General features: G+C 43.3%; 1 protein-coding gene across 1 annotated transcript; it reads right to left on the bottom strand.

The window, feature by feature from the left end:
• Window positions 1-8: 8 nt before the first annotated feature.
• On the bottom strand, window positions 9-20,298 carry Actg2 (actin gamma 2, smooth muscle). The gene is made up of 9 exons (XM_069989007.1): window positions 20,129-20,298; window positions 10,891-11,052; window positions 10,367-10,495; window positions 8,099-8,209; window positions 7,750-7,834; window positions 4,997-5,158; window positions 3,260-3,451; window positions 1,126-1,307; window positions 9-228 (listed from the first exon to the last, which is right to left on the bottom strand). Exons 2-9 carry the CDS (start codon window positions 11,014-11,016, stop codon window positions 85-87), a joined length of 1,131 nt encoding a protein of 376 aa, XP_069845108.1. The 5' UTR covers window positions 11,017-11,052; window positions 20,129-20,298; the 3' UTR covers window positions 9-84.
• Between the last annotated feature and the right edge of the window lie 3,370 nt (window positions 20,299-23,668).

Below are 23,668 nucleotides of genomic sequence, written 5' to 3'. Positions count from 1 at the left end.
CAGGCAAGTAAGGCTTGCAGGTTTTAATGTTTTGTGATGGGTAATAGCAGTTTTGAGGGGATCCTCAGAGAGCCCTCTCTGACTTTAGAAGCATTTCCTGTGGACAATGGAGGGCCCTGCCTCGTCATACTCTGGCTTGCTGATCCACATCTGCTGGAAGGTGGAGAGAGAGGCCAGGATGGAGCCTCCAATCCAGACCGAATACTTCCGCTCTGGGGGAGCAATAATCTGCAAAGAGCAAACATGGTGACATCATAATCAGTCCCTAATAGAACAAATAAAGAAGGAAGGGTAGTGGTACATGCCTATCATCCCAGTTTCTTGGGAAGCTGAGGCAGGAGGATTAAAATAGCCTGCTTGGCTTTGTTTCATAGTAATGAGAACCATCTATTAGGTAGGGGAACCCTGAGGCAGCCTTCCTTGCTGAAGTTTCTAAGAAGATTGACAGAGTACATGTTCTCATGTCCGGCCTCCTTCCCAGAGACTAGCTTTATCGTGAGACTGGAACTTTCCATCAGTTTATTATTTCTATTTCCAACCATATTTTTTAAACCTGTTAGCAGGAAACTTCCTGGAAGGCCTTAAAGGGTCTGTATGATTGATTGGAGACCAGAGGCAAAGAGAAGTGGTAGGTAGATGGGTTCCCATTCTTAAATATACTGGTAAGAAGTAGTATGGGGAAGGCTGTAGCCATAGTGGCACCCAGTCCAAACATTCTTTTGTTGGAACTTTGTCTCATATGAGGTAACCTGCAAGTCATTTTTAAAGTTTAGAGATATTGTAATGTTACTTTCCTCTATTTTCCTCAACCTCCTCAATATTCTCACTGCTTAACCCTTTCTTCTATGATATCCATGCATTGATAGAGAAGGCCTTATTAAGCATGTCTCTAGCCAAGACATACATACACACACAGACATACACACACACACACACACACACACACACACACACACACACACACACACACACTCTTAAGGAACTCAAAATGGTTTTGTCTTCAGACTAGGCTGATTTTGATTCTAAGAAACCATCAAGATCTTAGATCCAACTTGAAGGCCTGCACCTCCCAGGTAGGCAGGTGTTTGAACAAAGAACAAGAAAAGGAACTAGGCCAAGACTCACCTTGATCTTCATGGTACTGGGAGCCAGGGCTGTGATCTCCTTCTGCATCCTATCAGCAATGCCAGGATACATGGTGGTACCCCCAGAGAGGACATTGTTGGCATATAAATCCTTGCGGATGTCAATGTCACATTTCATGATGGAATTGTAGGTTGTCTCATGAATTCCAGCAGATTCCATGCCTGGTGAAATCACAGATCTAGTCAACACCTCCTGTTTCATAAATACTCCTAAGTCCAGCTCTTCAAACGATCCTCCTTCTGTTGCAGCTGCCCTTACTCAGACTGTTAGTTGGTCTCCAACTCGATCACAAGATTGACTTCCTCACTGGTGATAGCTCAGCCTTCATTTTTACCCAGATGTCTGGGTGTTCATGCTATTTTGCTCATGGAATATTTCTAATACTGTAAACATTTTCATCTTTCATCTCAACTTTCATACATGTGCTAGGATTGGGGCTTCAACTCAGGGCTTGGTTGTTGTCCCTGAGATTTTTCTATTCTACTTCGTGAGCCACATTTCTACTTCCAGCTTTTTGCTGGTTAGTTGGAGATAAGAGTCTAATGGACTTTGAACCTCAGTCCTCATATCTCAGTCTTTTGAATAGCTAAGATTATAGGCATGAACCAGTGGTACTGGCAAAATTTATCCTCTTAAAAAGGTATGCTGATGGCTCATTCCTATAATCCTAGCTACTCAGGAGGCTGAGATCTGAGAATTGTAGTTTGAAGCAGCCCAGATAGGAAAGCTTGTGAGATTCTTGTCTCCAATTAACTACCAAAAAAAGCTGGAAGTGGAACTGTGGCTCAAGTAGTAGTGCTAGCCTTGAGCACAGAAACTCTGGGGCAGTGCCCAAGCCTTGAATTCAAGCCCCATGACTGGACACACAAAGATAAGTATATGGTTCAGTAGTTTTCAGTGTATTCATAGAATTGAGAAACCATCATACTATCTCATTTTAGAGCATTTTAAATGTCCTCCCCAAAGAAACCTCATACACATAAATAGTTGGTCCCCATTTTCCTCTTAAGTAATTTCCTTGTGGTAAGTAATAAGTATCATCACATAATTTGTACTACCATAGGAATTATCATTTTCATTTTATAGATGAGAAAACTGTGATTTCAAGACAGTAATATGTCCAAGATGGCAGAAATTAGAGGGACAAAGTCAAAATTTAAAAGTAAATCTGAGCTCCAAACTCATCCATTACTACTATAAAGATAAAGGCTTCTATGACCTACATGTTAAGTGATCTGAGAGATGTTTTGATTCTCATTATATATTAACCTCATTCTTATTTTATTTGTGTATGTATGTATGTATGTATGTATGTATTTATGTATGTATGTATGTATATATGTATGTATGTATATAGGTCATGGTGCTTGAATTTAGGGCCTGGGCTTTGCTCAAGGCTAGAGGCCCTACCACTTTGTGTCACAGATCTACTACCAGTCTTTGAGTGGTTTGTTGCAGATAAGGGTCCACTTTTTTGCCTGGGCTGGCTTTAAGCTGCAATCCTCAGATCTCAGACTCCTGTGTAGCCAGGATTGCAGGTGTGAGCCATTGGTACCTGGCCTCATTCTTATTTACTTATTTTTCTAAGTAATTTTTTTGGTATGACAATATCGTACAGAGGGGTTACAATTACATAGGCATTCATTCTTATTTTTTATATTTCCTCTTCTGTTTTTCCTTTATCTTGATTTCCTTACCTTTGTATTTAAAATTTGATTTTTAATCTACTTTTACTGTTCATATAGTTTTGTACCTTCCTGGGAAATGTGCAGTATGCATAAATAATAAACAAGGTGGCAGGAGTGGAGAGAGCTAATGAAGAGGTCAACATAGTTTATTTGCATGAATGGGAATAGAACAATGAAACCTGTTGAAATTGTTTTAAGAAGGACAAGAGAGAATAATAGAGGGAGGGAGTTTGAATGGGATACATTGTTTAACATGTGTGAAAATGTCACAATGAATATATACTATTAAAAAAAAGTCTGTGATGCTAGGTGTTTCTTTATCCAGACATCACTCATTCCTCCACCCAGTACCCCTCCACCCATCACCCCTCCACTCTGTACCCCTCCACCTTGCCCTCCCAATCCATCATCAGTAACTGCCTCACCAATGAAGGAAGGCTGGAAGAGAGTTTCGGGGCAGCGGAAGCGCTCGTTGCCAATGGTGATGACCTGCCCATCTGGCAGCTCATAGCTCTTCTCCAGGGAGGAAGAGGAGGCTGCTGTGGCCATCTCATTCTCAAAATCCAGGGCCACATAGCACAGCTTCTCCTTGATGTCACGTACAATTTCTCGCTCAGCTGGAATGGAAATGACAGAAAGTGGGTACTCAGCTCTGCTATGTCTCCTAGAGGGTCATGGTTTCTTCTACCCCAGTCAAGATTTCTATCTGCCCTTCTTTCCAAAGTAGGAGTTCAAAGACTTGATTCAAAGGCAAGATTTTGCATCGATTCTCTCCTTACCCTTATCATTCTGTCTGACCAAGCTGTGTGCCCTGCTAGGAAACTTTTTGGGCATATTTAAAATGAAGACTCAGACTTACACTTTGTAATCTTACAGAATCTATAAGGTTTCTACCTAAAAGTTCCTCTAATTTAGGTAGACCACATGACCCCCTGTACCTTAGAAATTCAGACATCTTATATTCCATTGATTCTCAGACATACTCTAGACACCCCTACATATACAGAACTACATCCTCACTGCAGTCCAGCCTGGTTGAAAATGCTGATCCTAGTGTGAGACGAGCAGAGGCAGCAGGCATTGGGGAAGGGAGAAAAACTGAGCGAAGAAGGAATGGACAATGCAGGGCTTAGGGAAACTGGTTTAAGCCTTCTCCACTTCCCCCAGCGTGTTTTGTTTCTTGGTAGGAAACTTCCTCCTTCAATGAGGCTGCCTTAATCATCTGGTGTGTCCAGAGGCACAGTCTCAGGCTACGGTAGGCTTAGTCTGTCTCCAAGAGACTTTTTTTTTTTAATTGTGAAAATACTGTACAGAGGGGTTACAATTACATGGGCAAGATAATGAGTACATTTCTTATCAAGCATTGCAGCCTCCTCCTTTGTTTCCCCTTCCCATCCCTTCCCATCTTCCCCCCCCATCCAATCCTCCCTGCCCCTTCCTCCTCCCCCATGCCAAAGTTGTAAAGTTCGTTTTCGACATAATGACTTGTACATCTCATTGTTGCAATGAGTCCACCTGTATTCCTATTTAAACAATTTGTTTTCCCCCTTCCCCTCCACAAATTATACCGACATCAAATACAGTGAAAGCAGGGGTTCAAATTTTTTTTTTCTTTCATGCGATTTTTTCTTTTTTTTTGGGGGGGGTCCGGTCGTGGGGCCTGAACTCTGGGCCTGGGCGCTGTCCCTCAGCTCTTCAGCTCAAGGCTAGCGCTCTACCACTTGAGCCACAGCGCCATTTCTGGCTTTTTTGTTTTTGCGTATGTGGTGCTGAGGAATCGAACCTAGGGCCTCAGGCATGCAAGGCAAGCGCTCTACCACTGAGCCACCTTCCCAGCCCTCATGCGATTGTTTCTAACACATTTATAAGATTATTTCTTTGTTGCTATGTATGTCCAAGAGACGTTGAGGATATGAAAGTACAAAATTTTCTCATCCCTGCTGAGAACTTCTGGTCTTATTTTAGATTTTGTTCAGAGCTCAAGTTTGAATCAGGAAAGGAGGATGTGAAACCTGTGGCTCAAGTGCTAGAGTGCTAGCTAAGGTACTAAAAGCTAAGGGACAGCACCCACACTGAAGTGCAAGTCCCACACTGGCACAAAAAATGAAATACATAAAAATATATGAGTTAACAAAAAACAAAGTAGGAAAGGGGCTGCACACCTGTGGTGACAAAGGAGTAGCCTCTCTCTGTGAGAATCTTCATGAGGTAGTCCGTGAGGTCTCGGCCAGCCAGGTCAAGGCGCATGATGGCATGTGGCAGTGCATAGCCCTCATAGATGGGGACGTTGTGGGTGACACCATCTCCTGAATCCAGGACGATGCCTGTGGACAAAGAGGTTAGGATCTATGAAAACCACATTGTTGGTTATTTATTTTTAATATTGGTTGCCAAATGATCGTCAATTACCATATTTTCCTTTGGTATTTAAGAAAATTCAGCCAACACAATCAGTGTGTGTGTGTGTGTGTGTGTGTGTGTGTGTGTATGTGTGTGTGCATGAAATCTACAGTACACTTTAAAGAAGCTCGGGTAATTTGCACATCTTTCAGGAGCCACAGGAACACATTACGCACCTACTGTCAGAATGCTAAACCTAAAAGGAGCTATGAAAATCAGCCATCATGAAAAAGACTAACATTTCCCATGAATGAGATGTTAGTAAATCATGAAAGGAAGAAAGATTTTTGTGTGTGTATGTGTGTATGCCCAGGGTTCTGGGCACTGTCCCTGAGCCTCTTTTGCTCAAGGCTAGCACTCACAGCTCTACTTCCAGCTTTTTTTTTTTTTTTTTTTTTTTTTAGTACTTTATTAAAGATAAGAGTCTTATGAACTGTCCTGCTCAGGGGTTGACTTTGAATCACAATCCTCAGATTGCAGCCTCCTGAGCAGTTAGGGTTACAGGAGAAAGCCAGGGGCACCTGGCTAGAAAGATTAAAAAAAACAAAACAAAACATACCGGTGGCTCATGCCTGTTATCCTTACTACTCAGCAGTCTGAGAGCTGAGGATCTGCATTCAAAGCCCTCTGGGCAGACAAATCTACAAGATTCCCTAACTAATCAGCAAAAAGCCAGAAGTGGAGGTATGGCTCAAAAAAGCCAAGTGAGAGTGACCAGACACTAAGTTCAAGCCCCACAATCAACAACCACACCACACACACGCGTGCTTGCGCACACACATACACACACACACCACACACACACACACACAGACACACAGACACAGACAGACAGACAGACACACACACACACACACACACATCACCACACCACACCACACCACACCACACACATCTTTTTTAAAGCCAGGTATGGCAGTGCACACTGGTCATCTCAGCAATCAAAAGGCAGAGGCAGGAACATCAAGAGGTTGAGGAAAGCATAGGCCACATAGGCCATATAACAAGACCCTATTTTTGTTGTTGTTGTTGGTTGTGGTGGTCGTGGGGCCTGAACTCTGGGCCTGGGCACTGTCCCTCAGCTTTTCAGCTCAAGGCTAGTGCTCTACCACTTGAGCCACAGGGCCACTTCTGATTTTTTCTGCTTATGTGGTGCTGAGGAATCGAACCCAGGGCCTCATGCATGCAAGGCAAGCACTCTACCACTGAGCCACCTTCCCAGCCCCCTATTTTTTTAAAAAAAATGGCAGTATGATCATCACTAATACTATTCTGAATGTTCTAGCCAGTGTACTAAGGCAAACCAGAAATAAGTACAATTGTCATTATTTACAGATGGCATAAGCTTTATATCAGGAAGAGCCACAAGAATAAACTAAGAACCATTCAGACCTGATTAGATGATTCAGTGAGTACCAGATACAAAATACATATTCAGAAACCAGCAACTTAGTCTTATATAAGGATATTGATCATGGCATATTTTTTTTTTTTTTTGTCGGCCGTGGGGCTTGAACTCTGGGCCTGGGCGCTGTCCCTCAGCTCTTCAGCTCAAGGCGAGCGCTCTACCACTTGAGCTACAGCGCCACTTCGGTTTTCTGGTGGTTTATTGGAGATAGGAGTCTCACGGTCTCTCCTGCCCAGGCTGGCTTTGAACCGCGATCCTCAGATCTCAGCCTCCTGAGTAGCTAGGATTACAGGTGTGAGCCACCAGCGCCCGGCTCTATGGCATATTTTTATAATGAAAAAAATCAGAGATAAGAGAATGGAATCATCCTACAATGATTACCCTGTGTCCGGTAACCATAATGTTTATACCATAAAATCACGTGCAAAGCCTAGGATACCAAATTGTGTATTACCCTTCACTGTTCTTTATCACCTGTAGTGAAATTACCTTTCATTTTTTGTCTCTTCCTTACTAAAATGTTAGCTCTATAGTGTTCGGATGTCTTGTTTGTCAGTGTATGCCCATGGTCTGTCTGATACAAAGCTTTCCACATCATAGAAAGTAATGGAAAAAAGAAAGTAATGGAAAGTTTCTGAAGGACGAATGAGTGAATAAAGCATTGAACACACAAATAAGTGATTTTTGAACAGTGTGTATAATCAAGTCCCTACTAAGAGGCTTTATGTTGAGGTTCTGTTTCTAGAGTAACTTGCTATATAGAGCAAAACTACCTACTTCCTTACACTTCATCATCGTGGGCTCTGTTTTTGCTTCTTCATGAAGCAAAACATTCCAGGAAGGAGTGCATGTATAAGCTCCTGGAATGTCCAAGGTGCAGAAACAGCCCTTGCTGAATATGCTAGCTATGCTCTGTTTATGTAAATTGCTTCCAACTATACAAGCAGGCTCACCGCCACTATTCCCATCTGTTATTCCTACACAAGGTTTCCCCTTGGACTTTGATTTTGGTTTTTGATTTTTTTGAGCAGGATCCTCTGCAGGAGCCCAGCTTGTCTGTACTTCCCATGTAAATTCAGGAAAGAAACAGGTTACAGGGTTACGTACCAGTGGTGCGGCCAGAGGCATAAAGGGAGAGCACAGCTTGAATGGCAACATACATGGCAGGAACATTGAAGGTTTCAAACATGATCTAAAAGGACAATGAGGGACAAAAGATTGTCTAAAAAAACACAAAGCACATCTCAGCCTACAGAATGGTTTGCAATCTTAAGAGACAAGAATTCTGTCAACATGGAGGCACTTGTTTATCTTATTTCCCCTTCCCATGGGGCCTGCTCTGGAGTACACTAGTGTGCAAGACTTTCTGTTATTTTAATGTGCAAGGGAAAAAATGCTCTGGCTGAGCATTTGTATTGCATTCTTGTGCCTGTGCTCAAGTCTTCTGGGATCATACCTGGGTCATCTTCTCCCTGTTGGCCTTGGGATTTAGCGGGGCCTCGGTGAGGAGGGTGGGATGTTCTTCTGGTGCTACCCGCAGTTCGTTGTAGAAGGAGTGGTGCCAGATCTGGTTGAGACAAAAGCCAGATGAACCCAACAGACTTCCAGTGGGAAGTCTGGGAAGACTGACCATACTGGAGGAGTGTGGCCTAATGCTGCACAGGGTGAAGCTGGACTGGGAGAAGAGAATGACTAGCTGTAGGGACTTTTGCTGGACATTTAGAGGGTGTATTTTTACAACAGGTCCCAGAAAGGTCAGACTCATATATTTATTATTTATATCTGACCTTTACTCTTCTTGCCTTTTTCCTGGGTACCATAGGGAAGCCAGACACATTGCTTCACACAATGTTCATTGCTGTGTCTTCTGGCTGTGTTTGGCTGATGGAGGTTACTATAGGAAACTAGATGGACAGTGGGAGGACAGAGTGAGGCCAGGCCATTTCACCTGGCAATGATGTGGCCCTTCATGAACACAGCCTTCATTAGGTGGCCTTTTTCCAGGATACCAGTTCTCACAGGCTCCAGTGACATTGCCTCTACTTGGCCCTCAGGTTTAGAGTGTAAGAGCTTCCATTGTTGCTGGTACTTGAGTGCCTTGGCCTCCCTTTCTAGTTACCTTAACCCTACTTGTGTTCCTGTCAATCCTTCACTTAATGTAATCGATTTCAAATAAACAAATACTGTCTCTTGTTGGATAGATATATAGAGCTATTCCTGGGCTCAGTTTTTACTGTTTATTTTGATCAGGCTGGGTCTTTAGAGCAGGGTCTCACTATCTCAGCCCTGTGATGTGTAAGGTTGGAAAATTTGGGGTGTAATACATAGACCTGTGTATTAGAGGGGGTTTAACAGCATTCCTGGTTTGCAACCACTAGATGCTAGTATTGCCTATCTAAGTATGACATCATTTGGTTATGTCTTCAGACATTGCCAAACACCATCCCAAAGCCTTCCCAAGTGAGATCCAGTACGTTTCCTTCCTTCCTTCCTTCCTTCCTTCCTTCCTTCCTTCCTTCCTTCCTTCCTTCCTTCCTTCCTTTCTTCCTTCCTTCCTTCCTTTTTTCCTTCTTTCCTTCCTTCCTTCCTTCTTATCCTGGGGCTTGAACTCAGGGCCTCGTGCTGGGGTTTTGCTATTTAAGCCATACCTCCAGCCCTTTTTGCATTTGGTTTAAAAATAATTAGCCTACATTAGTAATATGGAGGGGTTACTTGTACTATTTCCACACATATACAGTGCATCTTGATCAACTTTACTGCCTCTATCCCTATCCCTTGTTCCTCCTTCTTGAAACAATTTCAACAGATTTCATTATTCTATTTTTATACATTCAGACAAACTATGACCATATGTGTCCTCATTCACCCTTTCTATTAGCTCTTGTCCTCCTACTTGTACCCAGCTCCCCCAGTAGCACCTGTTTTACTATCCTGTCATACATTTTTAAGACTTACTAATTTACAAGGGGTTTCATCATGGTATTTAAGATATGCATATGTTTTATCTTGCTCAAAATAGCCCTCTTTGTTGCTTTCTCTTTCTTTGTCCCCAAGGCCCTACTAATTAACATCTTTCTTTAAGATTCCTTTTGCCATCTTCATATATAGTTGCAATGTATTTCAAAATTATTCACCATCTGTCTTTCTTTTCCCTTCTATCCTCCTCTCACCATTTTTTGCTTTTAAATTAATAAATTTTTAGATAGGCTCTTGCATTTTTCTTGGGGCTGGCCCTCACTGGGATCCTCAGGAGGCTGAGATCTGATTATTGCAGTTTGAAGCCAACCCAGGCAAGAAAGTCCACAAGGCTCTCCAATTAACCACCAAAAAGTCAAAAGTGGAACTGTGGCTCAAGTGGTAGAGTGCAAGCCTTGAACAAAAATAGCTAAGGGAAAGTATCCAGGGCGTGAGTTCAAGCTCCAATAATGGCACAAAGAAAAAAACAAAGAGAGAGAGAGAGAGAAAGAGAGAGAGAGGAATGAAATAAATAAAGAAAAGAAAGAGAAAGTTTTTCAGCAACATAGAGAATTAACTGGGCAAATAAAGGCAAAATACAATAGTCCAGGGAGAGAGACTGTCAGTCTAGGTTGGAAAAATAGAATATAGAAAGGGGAGAAAGAAGGATGTGCAAAACATTTGAGAGTAAGTTGACAGGATTTAGCAGGCTATGGGGCATGAGCATTTTCATGAAAATCAGTATGTCAAAGAGTGAGAGTCAAGGTACCTTCTCCATGTCATCCCAGTTGGTGATGATGCCGTGCTCGATGGGGTACTTGAGGGTTAGGATCCCACGTTTGCTCTGAGCTTCATCTCCCACATAGCTGTCTTTCTGGCCCATCCCCACCATTACACCCTGAAATGCAAAAGAGAGGAGAAGTGAATTGTCTGAGGACTCCAGAATGTCTCAGAAGGAAGAAGAAGATGAGCTTTTTCTCTCCTGGAAACAGGACTGCAGGAGACAAGGACAGAATGACATGGGGCAAGGGGATGGAATGTAGGGGTGACAGGAAGAGGAGATAGAACATGTCTCGTGGGCTGGTCTTTTTTTCACCTAAAATAATTTCATTTTTTAATGGCAGAAAACAATATCCATGTATATACTTTTTACCAGTTCCTTACTTCACACACACACACACACACACACACACACACACACACACACACACACACACAGCCCTCTTAGCATAGCCTTCACAATAGTCTACTCCTATGGCTCAAAGCCTTGGGTCTAGATGGACAATCACACACCTGATGCCGAGGACGGCCCACGATGGAGGGGAAGACAGCCCGGGGAGCATCGTCTCCTGCGAAGCCTGCCTTGCACAGGCCTGAGCCATTGTCGCACACAAGCGCGGTGGTCTCTTCTTCACACATGGTGAGTGTGGCGGAGTGAACTGGGGGGCTGAGCACCTTGGAGGAGAGGAGAAGCAGTCATTTCTGGAATTATGCTTGCATTGGAGAGCCAATATCACCTGCAACCAGGATCCTGTCCCAGGAGGGACAATGTGGACCTGGCCTTTCACTCTCTAGCTGCTGGGCCTCTACCTTCTACTCAGCTGTTATGGACTGAATTATATTCTCCAAAGTATGCATGTCAAAATCCCAACTCCTACCTCAGAATGTGTGTTTGGAGATAGGGTCTTTAACAGGGTAGTTCAGCTAAAATGAAGTCATAAAACCAATATGGCTGGTGTCCTATAAGACTACTCCCACACTGCAGGTATCTTCATAACTACAAATTAGGACACTGATATGTGAACCACATGAAGATGTGGCAGGAAAATAGCCATCTAGAGGCCAATAAGGGGTCTTAGGAGAAATCAATCCTGACAATACCTTATTCTTGGACTACTGATCTCTGGAACTATTAGAAAATAAAACTCTAGTCAGGTGCCTGTGTTGCATGCCTGTAATCCTAGCTACTCAGGAGGCTGATATCTGAGGATTGTGATTCAAAGCCAGCCCAGGCAGAAAAGTCCCTGTGGGACTCTTATCTCTAATGAACCACTTAAAACTAGAGGTGATGCTGTGGCTCAAAGATGTAGAGCACTAGCCTTGAGCAAAAGAGCTCAGGAACAACACTCAGGTCCTGATTTTAAGCCCCATGACTGACAAGGAAAGAAAAAAAGGAAATAAATAAATAAATACATAAATAAATTTCTATTACTGAAGCTACCAGCTCACCATCTGTGGTACTTTGCTGTGGCAGTCCTACCAAACCAATATGCCTACTTTTAAAGACTTGAAATGTGTATCCTCCAAACTAAGAAGAGTGAGGGAAGGGGTGGGTATGGAAGGGATGGGAGAGAATGTTGAAAGGGGTAACAGTGTTCAAGATATATGGTATTCATAAAATATTAAGTAGGGGGCTGGGAAGGTGGCTCAGTGGTAGAGCGCTTGCCTTGCATGCCTGAGGCCCTGGGTTTGATTCCTCAGCACCACATAAGCAAAAAGAAAAAAAAGCCAGAATTGGCACTGTGGCTCAAGTAGTAAAGTGCTATCCTTGAGCTGAAGAGCTGAGGGACAGCGCCCAGACCCAGAGTTCAGGCCCCCAAACCGGACCCCCCCCCAAAATATGTTAAGTGGCAATTCCTTCATATAACTATTTAAGGATAATATAAAAAATAAAGATTTGAAATGGTGAAGCCTTCATTTCCTAGAGAGAAGCATGAAATATACTTAACACAGGATTAGTATTTCTAACATAAAGAATTCCTGCATGGAATTCTTTAGTGGCTCATGCTTGTAATCCTAACTACTCAGGAGGCTGGATCAGCATGGATGTTCATAGCCAGTTTGGGCAGAGAAGTCCATGAGAGTCTTATCTCCAATTAACTAGAAAAAAGCTGGAAGTGAAGTTATGGTTCAAATGGTAGAGGACGACCACCCTTGAGTATAAAAGCCAAAAAGCCAAATAAGTTCAAGTCCAAGTACTGGTGCATGTATTCCCCCCCCCCCCCATGATTTTCTATCCAGAGATATACATAGCAAAAATTTTAAAAAATACATAGGAAAAGGTTTAGAAAAGACACAACAGACTGGTTATTGCGATTACTCCTGAAGGTAAGGAAATGCTGGGTTATATCTCTAATGATTTAATTTTTGAGACTGTATTCACATATAGTTGCTTTTATTTTTTGTCAGTCATGGGGCCTGAACTCTGGGCCTACATGCTGTCCCTCAGCTCTTCAGCTCAAGGCTAGCACTCTACCACTTGAATCACAGCACCACTTTCTGTTTTTTCTGCTTATATGGTGCTGAGGAATCGAACCCAGGGCCTCATGCATGCGAGGCAAGCACTCTACCACTGAGCCACCTTCCCAGCCCAACACATATAGTTTATATAATAAAAAAAATGAGGCTAGGCATACCAGTAATCTCAGATTCTCAGGAAGCAGAGGAAGGAGGGGTGCTAGTCCAAGGCAAACCTAGGCAAAGTCAAAAGTCAGTGAAGTCCTATCTCCAAATGTAAGCAATAGGCTTAGGGTATAGATCAAGTGATAGAGTGCTTGCCGAGTGTGCATAAGACCCTGGATTCAATTCTCATTATTGCATAAAACCCACAAAATATTTTTTAATGGAATATCATGAACTGTATAATCCTAAGTGTAGAAGCACCTCCAAGAGGAAGGGTCAGCCAAAGAAGAGAGAAGGAACTCCCTAATAGGACTCCATGTCTGCCACCTCTTAGATAAAAAAAGGAGAATCCAGCGGGGCACGGGTGGCTTACGCCTGTAATCCTAGCTACTCAGGAGGCTGAGATATGAGGATCATGGTTCAAAGCTAGCCCAGGCAGGAAAAGTCTGTGAGACTCTTATCTCCAATAAACCACTAGAAAACTGGAAGTGGCGCTGTGGCTCAAGTGGTAGAGCACTCTCCTTGAGCAGAAGAGCTGAGGGACAGCGCCCAGACCCAGAGTTCAAGCCCCACAACTGACCAAAAAAAAAAAAAAAGAGTGAATCCAATGCTGACAGGTCACTGAAGATGGATGCAAAGGGATGAAGAAATTAGTATTAATAATTATTAGTTGCTTGTCTCTCTCCTTCCCTCCTCTCCTCTCTTCCTTCCTCCATCCCTCCCCTTCTTCCTTCCTTCCTTCCTTCCTTCCTTCCTTCCTCCCTTCCTCCCTCTTTCTCTCCTCTCTCCCTCCCTCCCTCCTTCCCCCCCTCTCTTTCTGTACTAGAGATGGAAACCAGGACATTTTTCATGCAAAGCAAATGTTCTACCATTTAGCTACACTCTCAAGTCCTGTGTCCAGTTCTTTGGGCCATTCTTGCTGGCCACAAGGTATGGAGAAGTGGGCTCACATTCAATGAATGTCAGCAATTCTACTTTTTAAGGGGGAATTTCAAAATACTTATCAATATCCTTAAAATGTATATATGTCACTGGGTACTGGTGGGTCACGCCAATCAATGCTCCTAGCTACTCAGGAGAATGAGATCTAAGGATTGCTTCAAAGCTAGTCAAGGTAGACATATTCATGACACCATTATTTTTCAATTCAAAAGTCTGGAACTGGAGGTTTGACTCAAGTGGTAGAGTGACAGCTATAAACCAAAAAGGTGAGTTCAAGGCCCAAGTTCATTCAAGTTACAGTACCAACACACACACACACACACACACACACACACACACACACACACACACACGCGCACACACACACACACACACGCGCGCGCACACACACACACACACACACACATTAAAGTACATATATTTTCACTGGATGAAAGCACTTCTAAGAATTCTTCCCTATGAATCAGCCATGGCTGAGGTCAAAGATTTATTTATGAGCCTCTTTATCACAGCTTTGTTTAAAATGATCAAAATTGTAAACAAAGAATGTTAAAAAAGATAAAAGAAAAATCATTCAAAGCAGTGGAAAAGGTTCAGATTAACATTTTTGGTTAAACACATCAGTACATTGTACCTTTGTGTTTGGTAGAAATGTATTTTAATTAAAAAATTGAAGACCCTTTACATACACAAGATTATCTAGTTAAATCTTAAAGCAATCCTGAGGAAAAAATATTTTAAATCTCATTTTGAACCAAGTCTCAGAAAAGTTAAAGAACGCAGCCGGAGACTTCCTAGGCAGGAAAAGAGGAGGAGATCCAGGCCTGGCATCAACCCAGGCCAGGTCCACAGCCTGGGCCTGTGATGCCTTCACTGCTTCAGTGGGACCTTCATACCTTCTCCATGTTTGGAGGTTTTGCTTCTGCCTGTCTGTTTCTCTAGAGCTGCTGGCAGCAACAATCTTAAAACAAAAGCCTCTGTGTTTCTTTCTCCCTGTGACCCTCTGAGCTCCTCTTATGCTTGGACCATGTGTGCCCCAACACCTAACTTGGGGTCTAGCACATGATAAGTGTTCATAGATAACATAATAGCCTGCTCCCAGACTTTGTCTGCTCTACCTCTGGGTTCCCTGGGTGCTTAAATTTCTCTTTCTAAGTCTGCCAATGAACAATTGCACTGTTCTAGCAAGTGGTCCATTCAGAGGGGATAACAGCCTTGAATGTCCTAAGATGGCCAGGAGGTAAAGCCACACCTCTGTGGCTGTTTCTTCCTATGTTCCCTCTGCATTCAGCATCATTCTCTGGGATGAGATAGCTAACTTGAGCTCCTCTGGATTTTCAACAAATCCTGTGTGTGTGTGTGTGTGTGTGTGTGTGTGTGTGTGTGTGTGTGTGTGTGTGTGTGTGTGTGTGTGTGTGTGTGTGTGTGTGTGTGTGTGTGTGTGTGTGTGTTCTGGAGCTTGAACTCAGGGCCTAGGCATTGTCCCTTAGCTTTTTTACTGAAGGCTGGTGCTCTACCACTTAAGCCACAGTTTCACTTCCAGCTTTTTGGTTGTAAACTAGAGATAAGAGTCTCATTGACTTTCCTGTCCAGGCTGTCTTTGAAAAGAGATCCTCAGATCTCAACCTCTTGAGTAGCTAGGAATACAGGTATGATACACAGGTGCTCAGATCAATGAACCCTCTTGATATTCTTCCACTCAGGAAAGATTAAAGGCTTAGACATTGTTTTCCAAGAAGTATAGCAACTAAGACAAGCCATAAAGAGACTTCAAGCTGACAATGCCTACCTAAAGACCTTCAGGGGCTTGAGGTTCGCTTTTCTGAGGCAGAACTCAGGAAAAGGGAGGATAAGGTGGCTCACCAAGTGAAGGCAGATGGCTTGTGGGAAGGACTTCTTTCACCCTGGAGTCAGACTCTGGGACAATCTCTGTAAGGAGAAACCTTAAACCTTCTTCGGCTACTTTCTGGTAATTTGTGGCTAGTCTTGAACATGGCTGCTGAACCAGAACCAAAGTCACTGTAACTTTCTTGGGGTCACAGCTGCTTTGTGTTTAAGGGAAGCAGTCCACCAGTGCAACTCAATGTAAAGACAGAGAGGTCCAGAAATCCACCCTCACCACTACTCTGAAGGGATGTTTGGCTATAACATTCTTCTCACCTCTCTTTTCTCTCTTCACCTTTATCCTTCCCTGGCTCCTAATTTTCTACATTATAAAATAGAAACAACTTCATCTAGCTCACATATATCATACAGCTATGAAAGTACAATATAAATTGTAAGTCAAGTGGGGCGCCAATGGCTCATGCTTATAATCCTAACTACTCAGGAAGCTGAGATCTGAGGATCAAGGTTCTAAATGAGCCCGGGCAGACAAATTCAGGAGACTTTTCATGTGCATGTGTATGTGTGTGTGTGTGTGTGTGTGTGTGTGCGCGCGCGCGTTCACGCGCATGCACACGTGTGTGCGTGCATGCTGGCACTAGGGCTTAAACCTAGGACCTGGGTGCTGTCCCTCTGTTTTTTCAATTAATGCTGGCATTACACCACTCATGCCAGAGCTCCACTTCTGGATTATTTTTTTTGGTGGTTAGTTGAAGATAAGAGTCACTTGGACTTTCCTGGTTGGGTTGGCTTCAAATTGTGATTCTCAGATCTCAGCCTCCTGAGTTGGTGGTATAAGCCACCAGTGCCCAGCTCATGAGACTTGTACCTCTTATTAATCAGCAAAAAGTCAAAAGTAATTCAAGTGGGAGAGTGCCACCTATTAGTAAAAAAAGCCAAGTGAGAATACATGGCCTTGAATTTGAGGACTTAGTTCAAGTCTCAGTACTGGCAAAGCATACAAATAAAATTGTAAATTAGGATAAGCCTGTCTTTATGTAGTTCATGTGCTAAAACTGACTTTTACATTTTTAAAGACTGGAAAACAAAGGCAGTAAGAGAATAATATTCTAAGACTCATGAAAATTACCTGCAATTCAATGACAGTATCCACAAATAAAGTTTTACTGAGACACAAAATGCTTATTTCCATATTTTGTATGGCTGTTTTTGTTACAATGGTAGAGTTAAGGATGGTTATAATAAACTACCAAGTTCCTAAGGTCTAAAATATTTAAAAATTTGTCACTGTCTGTTGTAAAAGTCTGTAAAGATAATAATTCTTATTAATCTCTCTTACTCTTCTTCACCAAAATTTAGTCAAAGGATGGAGCTTATTATAGTGAAGGGATTGTATGATCTGTTTAATAAATCATTATACTTGATTTCTCAAGATCCCGTAAGTCTTTTCTTTCACAAAGCAATATTACTAAAGCTTGAATTATGTCAGGTCTTAAAGACATTTTTATTTCTAGTGGCCCTAAAAAGACAGGGATAATTGGGGATATATTTTGGAATGAAGGTTTCCAATGACATGTAAGCACTTGCCTCTCTATTATTATCAGACTCCACACACATATATAGATATTGCTGTAGTTCAGATATTGAAGGTCCCTTAAAGGCTTGCATCCCCAGGGTAGCATCTTTAGAAAGAAGGGCTTAGTGGAAGGTCCTTATATCATTGGAGGTCATATTTCTCACTGATGGGGATTGTGGGACTCCACAACTCTCTCTTTTGCTTCTGGCTTGTTTAGTGAGTAGTTTTTCATTGCCACCTGCTTCCACCGGGATGAATTATCTTGCCACAGGTGCAGGACCCCATAGATCATGGACTGGAATTTCCAAACTGTGAGCTGAACAGACATTTTCCCTTTTGTAGTTTATTGTCTCAAGTATGTTGCTATAGTTATGGAAAGCTGATGAACAAAATAGAACTAAGAAAGGAGACAGGAAGAAATCTCAGGAAAAAAAACCCTGCTATTGTGGAGCACAAATAGTACCTCTGGCATCTGGAAACAACACACCCAGGATGCTCTCCCCACTATCAACTTCTACCAGCAGCTCCCTCAAAGAGTACACTACCCACGCTGGAATCCATAGCCTGCACTCTGCTGTGTCCTTCTTCCCTTCCAACCAATCACAGCCCTTCTTAACTCTACCTCCCTACCACCTATGCCACTAGCTCAGGACAACCACACACTACAATAGCACACTTGTCCCTAGGTAGTCCTCTTCCTCCACTGTTGCCAGAGCAGTCCTTTCTCAGGACAAATCTCTTGATGTCATTCTTTAGGTTAAAACCCTCTATGATGCACCATTACTCAGTTCTTTCCTCCCTCCCTCCCTCCTTCCCTTATTTCCTTCCTCCCTCCCTTCCTTATTTCCTTCCTCCCTCCCTTCCTTATTTCCTTCCTCCCTCCCTTCCTTATTTCCTCCCTCCCTCCCTCCCTTATTTCCTTCCTTCCTTCCTTGCTTTTTCAATAACTAAAGGGCTAACCCTACCTGGCCCTCTGAAATTTATTTTCCTGGCTTCTTGTTTTGCAATCTAAATGCAATAGAAATGATTCTCAGTGATCATTCTTCATTCTTCTTTGCCAGGTCTTCTCCACTGGAGGATTTAATTCAGGCACCTCTTCCTCCAGGAAGCCCTCTGTAACAGCCTGAGTGAGGGGCTCTGCCTAGGGTTTTATCCTTTTCATCTACTTAGCTACTCTGTGGTCCTTAACTGTGTATCCATCTCTCTCAGAGACTCTATGCTGTCTCCCAAAAACAGTGTTTTGCACAAAACATTTACATACAAATACTCATTCATCCCATGGGAGGATTGAGCAAAGTTTCTCAGGCCTTGTGTGGAAGATGTCTGTTCACTGCAGGCTGGCCAGCACCCACCCATCTCCATAGCAGAAAACGATATCTCTTTTCATCATAAGGGCAAGTCTCAAAGTGAAAATCTCATTCAAATGATAAAAGTCAGAGCTCACAGCCTCTCTTGGACCACAGTTGCAAGCCACGCTCAGCAGCCTGGGTATCACCTGAGAACTTCCTAGGAATGCAAATCCTCAACCTACAAACTCAGAATCCCGGTACAGGTAAGACAATCTGAGCCTTAAGAAGCCCTCCAGGTGGTCCTTACAGTTTGAGAGCTCAGGGTGAGGCTGTGTGGAGCTGAGTGCTTTACTTTATACATGACAGTGCTACCAAACTCAGATGATTCCAACTGGAGCTGGGCAGTGTAACTCCAAGGACTGTCCTTGTCTGTGAAGAGATTCTAGTGGCAGTGGCCCCTAGGTCTCACTTTGTCTTGGTTCGTTGTGTTGTTGTGCATATGTATGTTAGGGGGTGGGATGAATGATGGCCTTGGCAGGTGATTTCACAGCCGGATGCACTGCTGGATGGTGAATTGCTTGATTTAGCTGGATCTCAACATCCTTCTAGCCTAAGACTTCATGATACCATCAGGTGCCAGTGGTTCATGTCTGTAATCCTAGCTACTCAGAAGGTGGTATCTGAGGATTGCTGTTCAAATGACAGCCAGGGTAGGAAAGTTTGTGAAACTCTCATCTCCAATTAAACACCAAAAAGCTGGCAATTGAGCAATAGCTCAGGTGGTAGAACACTAGCCTTTAGCAAAAAAGCTCAGGGACAGCGCCCAGGCTCTAAATTCAAGCTTCACAATCTGCACAAAAGTAAGCAAGCAAACAACAAAACAAAAACAAATACACAAAAACCTTCATGATGCCACAGGACAGGTCCCTCCCTCACCCTTGACTTTCCTCACTCTAATGTGATCTTAGCTACAGCCTTCAGAGACTAGAAATCCTCCATTAATCTCCAGTTAGGCACAAGTCAGAGGATAAAGAGGCCCAAGGGATTGCTGATAGAAACACTTTTCTATTCCCAACTCCAGGACCATCATTGGCTTTGATTCAAATATCCGAGAAGAAGCTATTTTCTTTTCCTGCATAGCAGCTGCTCCCCTAGATCAGCCTCCTGGACATTCTGACCCATGACAAAGGGCGAGCAGGGCAAGGGGGAGATTGTAGGTGCCATCAACCAGCCACCTCTCAGCCTTCAAGCCTGGAGCATAGTTCCAAGATGCAGAAGGTGTGTGTGTGTGGGGGGGGAGCAGATGTTCCCTGGCCAGGAATACCTTTTCCTAGCCGGCTTGGAGGCCCCACCGCCACCTAGGGCTTTGACATGTGATCTGGGCCAGCATCACAGAGGCCAGGCCAATCTGAGGGCATCTCTGATACCCAAGAGGCCAAACAGCCCCAGAAAGGAAAAGAATCCATACAGTACTCACCGAGGCTGGAGAGGTCCTTCGGTCAGGGAGTAAGGGCCCGCTGTGTCTTTGGCAGAAATACCAGAGCAATATAAAACCCCAGAGGCGGATCTTCTTTAAACAGAGTCCCTAAAAAGGCCAGCTGACGGTGTGGTAGCAATATTGCCATATAAGGTGTTTTTTTTTCAATAAATCTGCTTTGGGGGGGGAGAAGGGGAAAGGGGGGAAGAGTGAATTATCATTTGAAAAAATGTATGCAAAAGCATTCGAGAGGCAACAGCCCCAGTGCTGGTGGATTTGTTCCTTTTATGCTGTACTTGCATAAACAAAATTCACACCAGACCTTATAAGCTGCCCAGAGTGAGGCCAGATGGGGCTCAGCTCCTGGAGAGAGAACCATACCAAGAATGGCAGTGGGCCTCCTCTGTCCCCCCCTCCCTCCTCAGCCTGCTGCTCTGCCTGGGGTGCTACTGCAGCATCTCCTGAATGGGTGTGTGCCTTTTCTAGCACAAGCCTGGGACAGCTGAAAACTGGCGAGAAATCCCATGGGCCCCCTTCACTTGCTTTCCCCAGGAAAGATCTGCGATTTCACCCTCTTCTAAATATCTCTTTTCCCCCCTGGATTCCCTCTACCAGAGGACTTGTCTCCATGCTGAAGCACATCCTAATAAGACTTAGAGTCCTGTGCTTATTGCTCTTTACTTTGCAACTCACTGGCCCTACGTAGTTGTTCCAAGACTTGCACTGTCAGCTATTGGCTGACAAATTCCATCATAATGTGTTGCTGACTGAAATCATTCAAATTGCCTATTGGAGAAACTCATTCAGCTCAACTATCCTAAACTGACTCTGCTTCCTTGACCACAAAGCTGCGGTGCCGTCTAGCTTTCCTTCGCTGGCCTTCCTCTTGGCTGGTGAAGCTAGATGACAGTCAGTCTAGAAGCCACGCTCTCACCCCTACGGCCACCTGGGCATTCCTCCTGATTGTCCTGAACTGCAACTCAGCTGTGTCCGTGTGTGTGTCCGTGTGTGTGTGTCCGTGTGTGTGTGTGTGTGTGTGTGTGTGTGTGTGATGAGGCTTGAGCTCAGGGCTCGGGCACAATCCCTTAGTTTGTTTTTTTTTTACTGAAGGGTGGCATTCTGCCACTTGACCTGACCTCCACTTCTACCTTTTTTGGTGGTTAATTGGAGACAAGAGTCTCACAGACTTTCCTCTTCAGGCAGGCTTCAAACCAGGATCCTCTGACCTTAGCCTCCTGAATAGCTAGAATTACATGTACAAGGCACAGGCACCCAGCAAGGCCTGGTTTTATCTGGCAAAGAGTAGGACACAGCTTCCCAATGGTGCCTTCTCCATCTTCAGACTCAGCAGCTCCCAGAGTGTGAGGGCAGCAGCATGCAGCACTCATATGCAGTGGACACGCAGCTTCTCAGGCTTCCCCTAGAACTCCAGGGAAACACAAGCAGTCACCTGGGCTTTCAAGGCCCAGTCCCCCAGAGACCTCGCCTTCAGTAGAAGAATGCGATGAAAACTTGTCATGGGCAAGGAGTTCAATGTAGTTGTTGTGGACTGGTGAGAATTGGGGCAGGGTGGTATGGAGGAGGAGAGCCCTCTGCTGAGAGGACAGAAGATTTGGGAAGGCTTTATGTGATAGCTGTGATTGTGCCCCCCCCCCCCCCCCGCCCGAAGGGACACTGACCCTCATGGAATACATTCATTCATCTTTTGACCACTGATCTGAGTGTTTAGTGGCTTACTGTAAGTTCTAAGTCCTGTGGGAAGCTTTTCTGAGCCTTCCAAGTTCCTAAGAACGGGCTCCTTCCCTGGGCTTTCTTCCTGGAGCCTGTAGCACATAGGAAGTGGCTTCGATATGAACTCTCCCAGCAGGGACAAAAGGCTCTCAGTCCCAACTGAGGAGGCAAGCACCAGGTACCAGGGTACTACAGTCTTCTGAGTCTTCCTTCCTGTGCAAAGCCAGGAACAGGGCAGGGACAAGACATCAGTCACCTTTGACCCAATCAGGGATCTAGAGGAGGTATCATTTCCTGCCATGGTATCAGGGTTGGTTCAGCTTCCTTCTAATCATTCAGCACTGGGTCTAGGGTGCAGATGGAGACAGACACTTTAATATGGTGAAGGGTATGATAAATGTGTAATTGTAAAGCTTAAAGGGAAAAAATAAATGGGACAGAAAGAATGGTGAAAACAATAAGCTAATGGCCAAGAATATCTAAAACTGATGAAAGGTGTTAAGCTATAATTGAAGATGTCTAAATTCCCAATTGGATAAATACAAAGGAAACAGAAGGCATATCATAATGGAATCTGAGTATATTAATATGAATAGACAAACTTAAAAGCAACTGGAGGAAAGTGTGTTGTCTTTGGAAGCATAGTAGTAATGACATCATAGCTGCTAATGAAAATAACTGACATGTCTAATTCTATAGTCTGTGAAAATATCCTGAAAAAATGAAGGCAAAATAATGACATTTTCTGAAGAAGCAAACACTAATAATTTATCACCAACAGACTTGGATTTCATAGAACTCTTCATGTGGAAGAAAAATAGTATGAGAAGAGCATAGAAGAAAAGGTCAAAAGCTATGTACATATGACCATATAAGATGATGTTAAGCAAAATGAACCCCAAAGATAGGGACACAAATGGTTTTTTTCTTTCTTGCTATTTTTTTTAATGTATCTATAATGTTCTATGTGATTTTTTTTGTTTTTTTGGTATGTTCCTCCCCCCATGGTATAACCACTGTTTTCATTGTATTTGATTCCGATACCCTGTATCTTGTATATACATTTTTCTAATTTGGGGAGGGAAAGGGAAAAAACAAAATGCTTAAATAGGAATACAGGTTGACCTATCGTAACAGTGAGATGTACAAGACACTCTGTTGAAAATGAACTTTACAACTTTAGGCTGGGGGGGGGGGAGGCAGGGGGAAGAGAGGAGTTGGGGAGGTGGGGAGGGAAGAGATGGAAGGGGAAAAACAAAGGAGGGAATAACAATGCTCAATAGGGAATATACTCATTACTTTACTCATGTAACTGTAACCCTCTGTACAGTATCTTTACAATAAACTATAAATAAAAAGAACACAGAAACACAGAAACACAGAACAAAGAAATCTAGAGTGATGAAAATTAATATGTATGAAAATATACACAAATATTAACTCTACAAAACAAAACTAATTGTAGAGTTTAAATACATGTAGAATATTAATGTGTAATAAAAGAAACGCTAGAGGTGAGAGTGAGTTAAATGGAATTTAAATGTTCCAATATTCTTACATTGTCTTGGCTAGGGAAAAGTCACAATTTTACATGGAATATGAAAAAGCTAGGGACAAATGGTATGATATCAATGGCAATTAACTACAGCTGTGAAGAATTTTCATTACCCTTATCAAGGAAAATTTCTTCTCTCATTCGCTTGTGCTGGTACTGAGGCTTGAACTCAGGGCTCCACACTCCCATTTATGTATTGTTTGTCACTCAAGGCTGGTGCTCTACCACTTGAACCACACCTCCACTAGCTATTG

Source organism: Dipodomys merriami, unplaced genomic scaffold, assembly GCF_024711535.1.
Source record: "Dipodomys merriami isolate MVZ:Mamm:240054 unplaced genomic scaffold, mDipMer1.0.p SCAF_37, whole genome shotgun sequence".
NCBI lineage: Eukaryota > Metazoa > Chordata > Mammalia > Rodentia > Heteromyidae > Dipodomys > Dipodomys merriami.
This window is presented reverse-complemented; position numbering and strand designations above follow the sequence as displayed.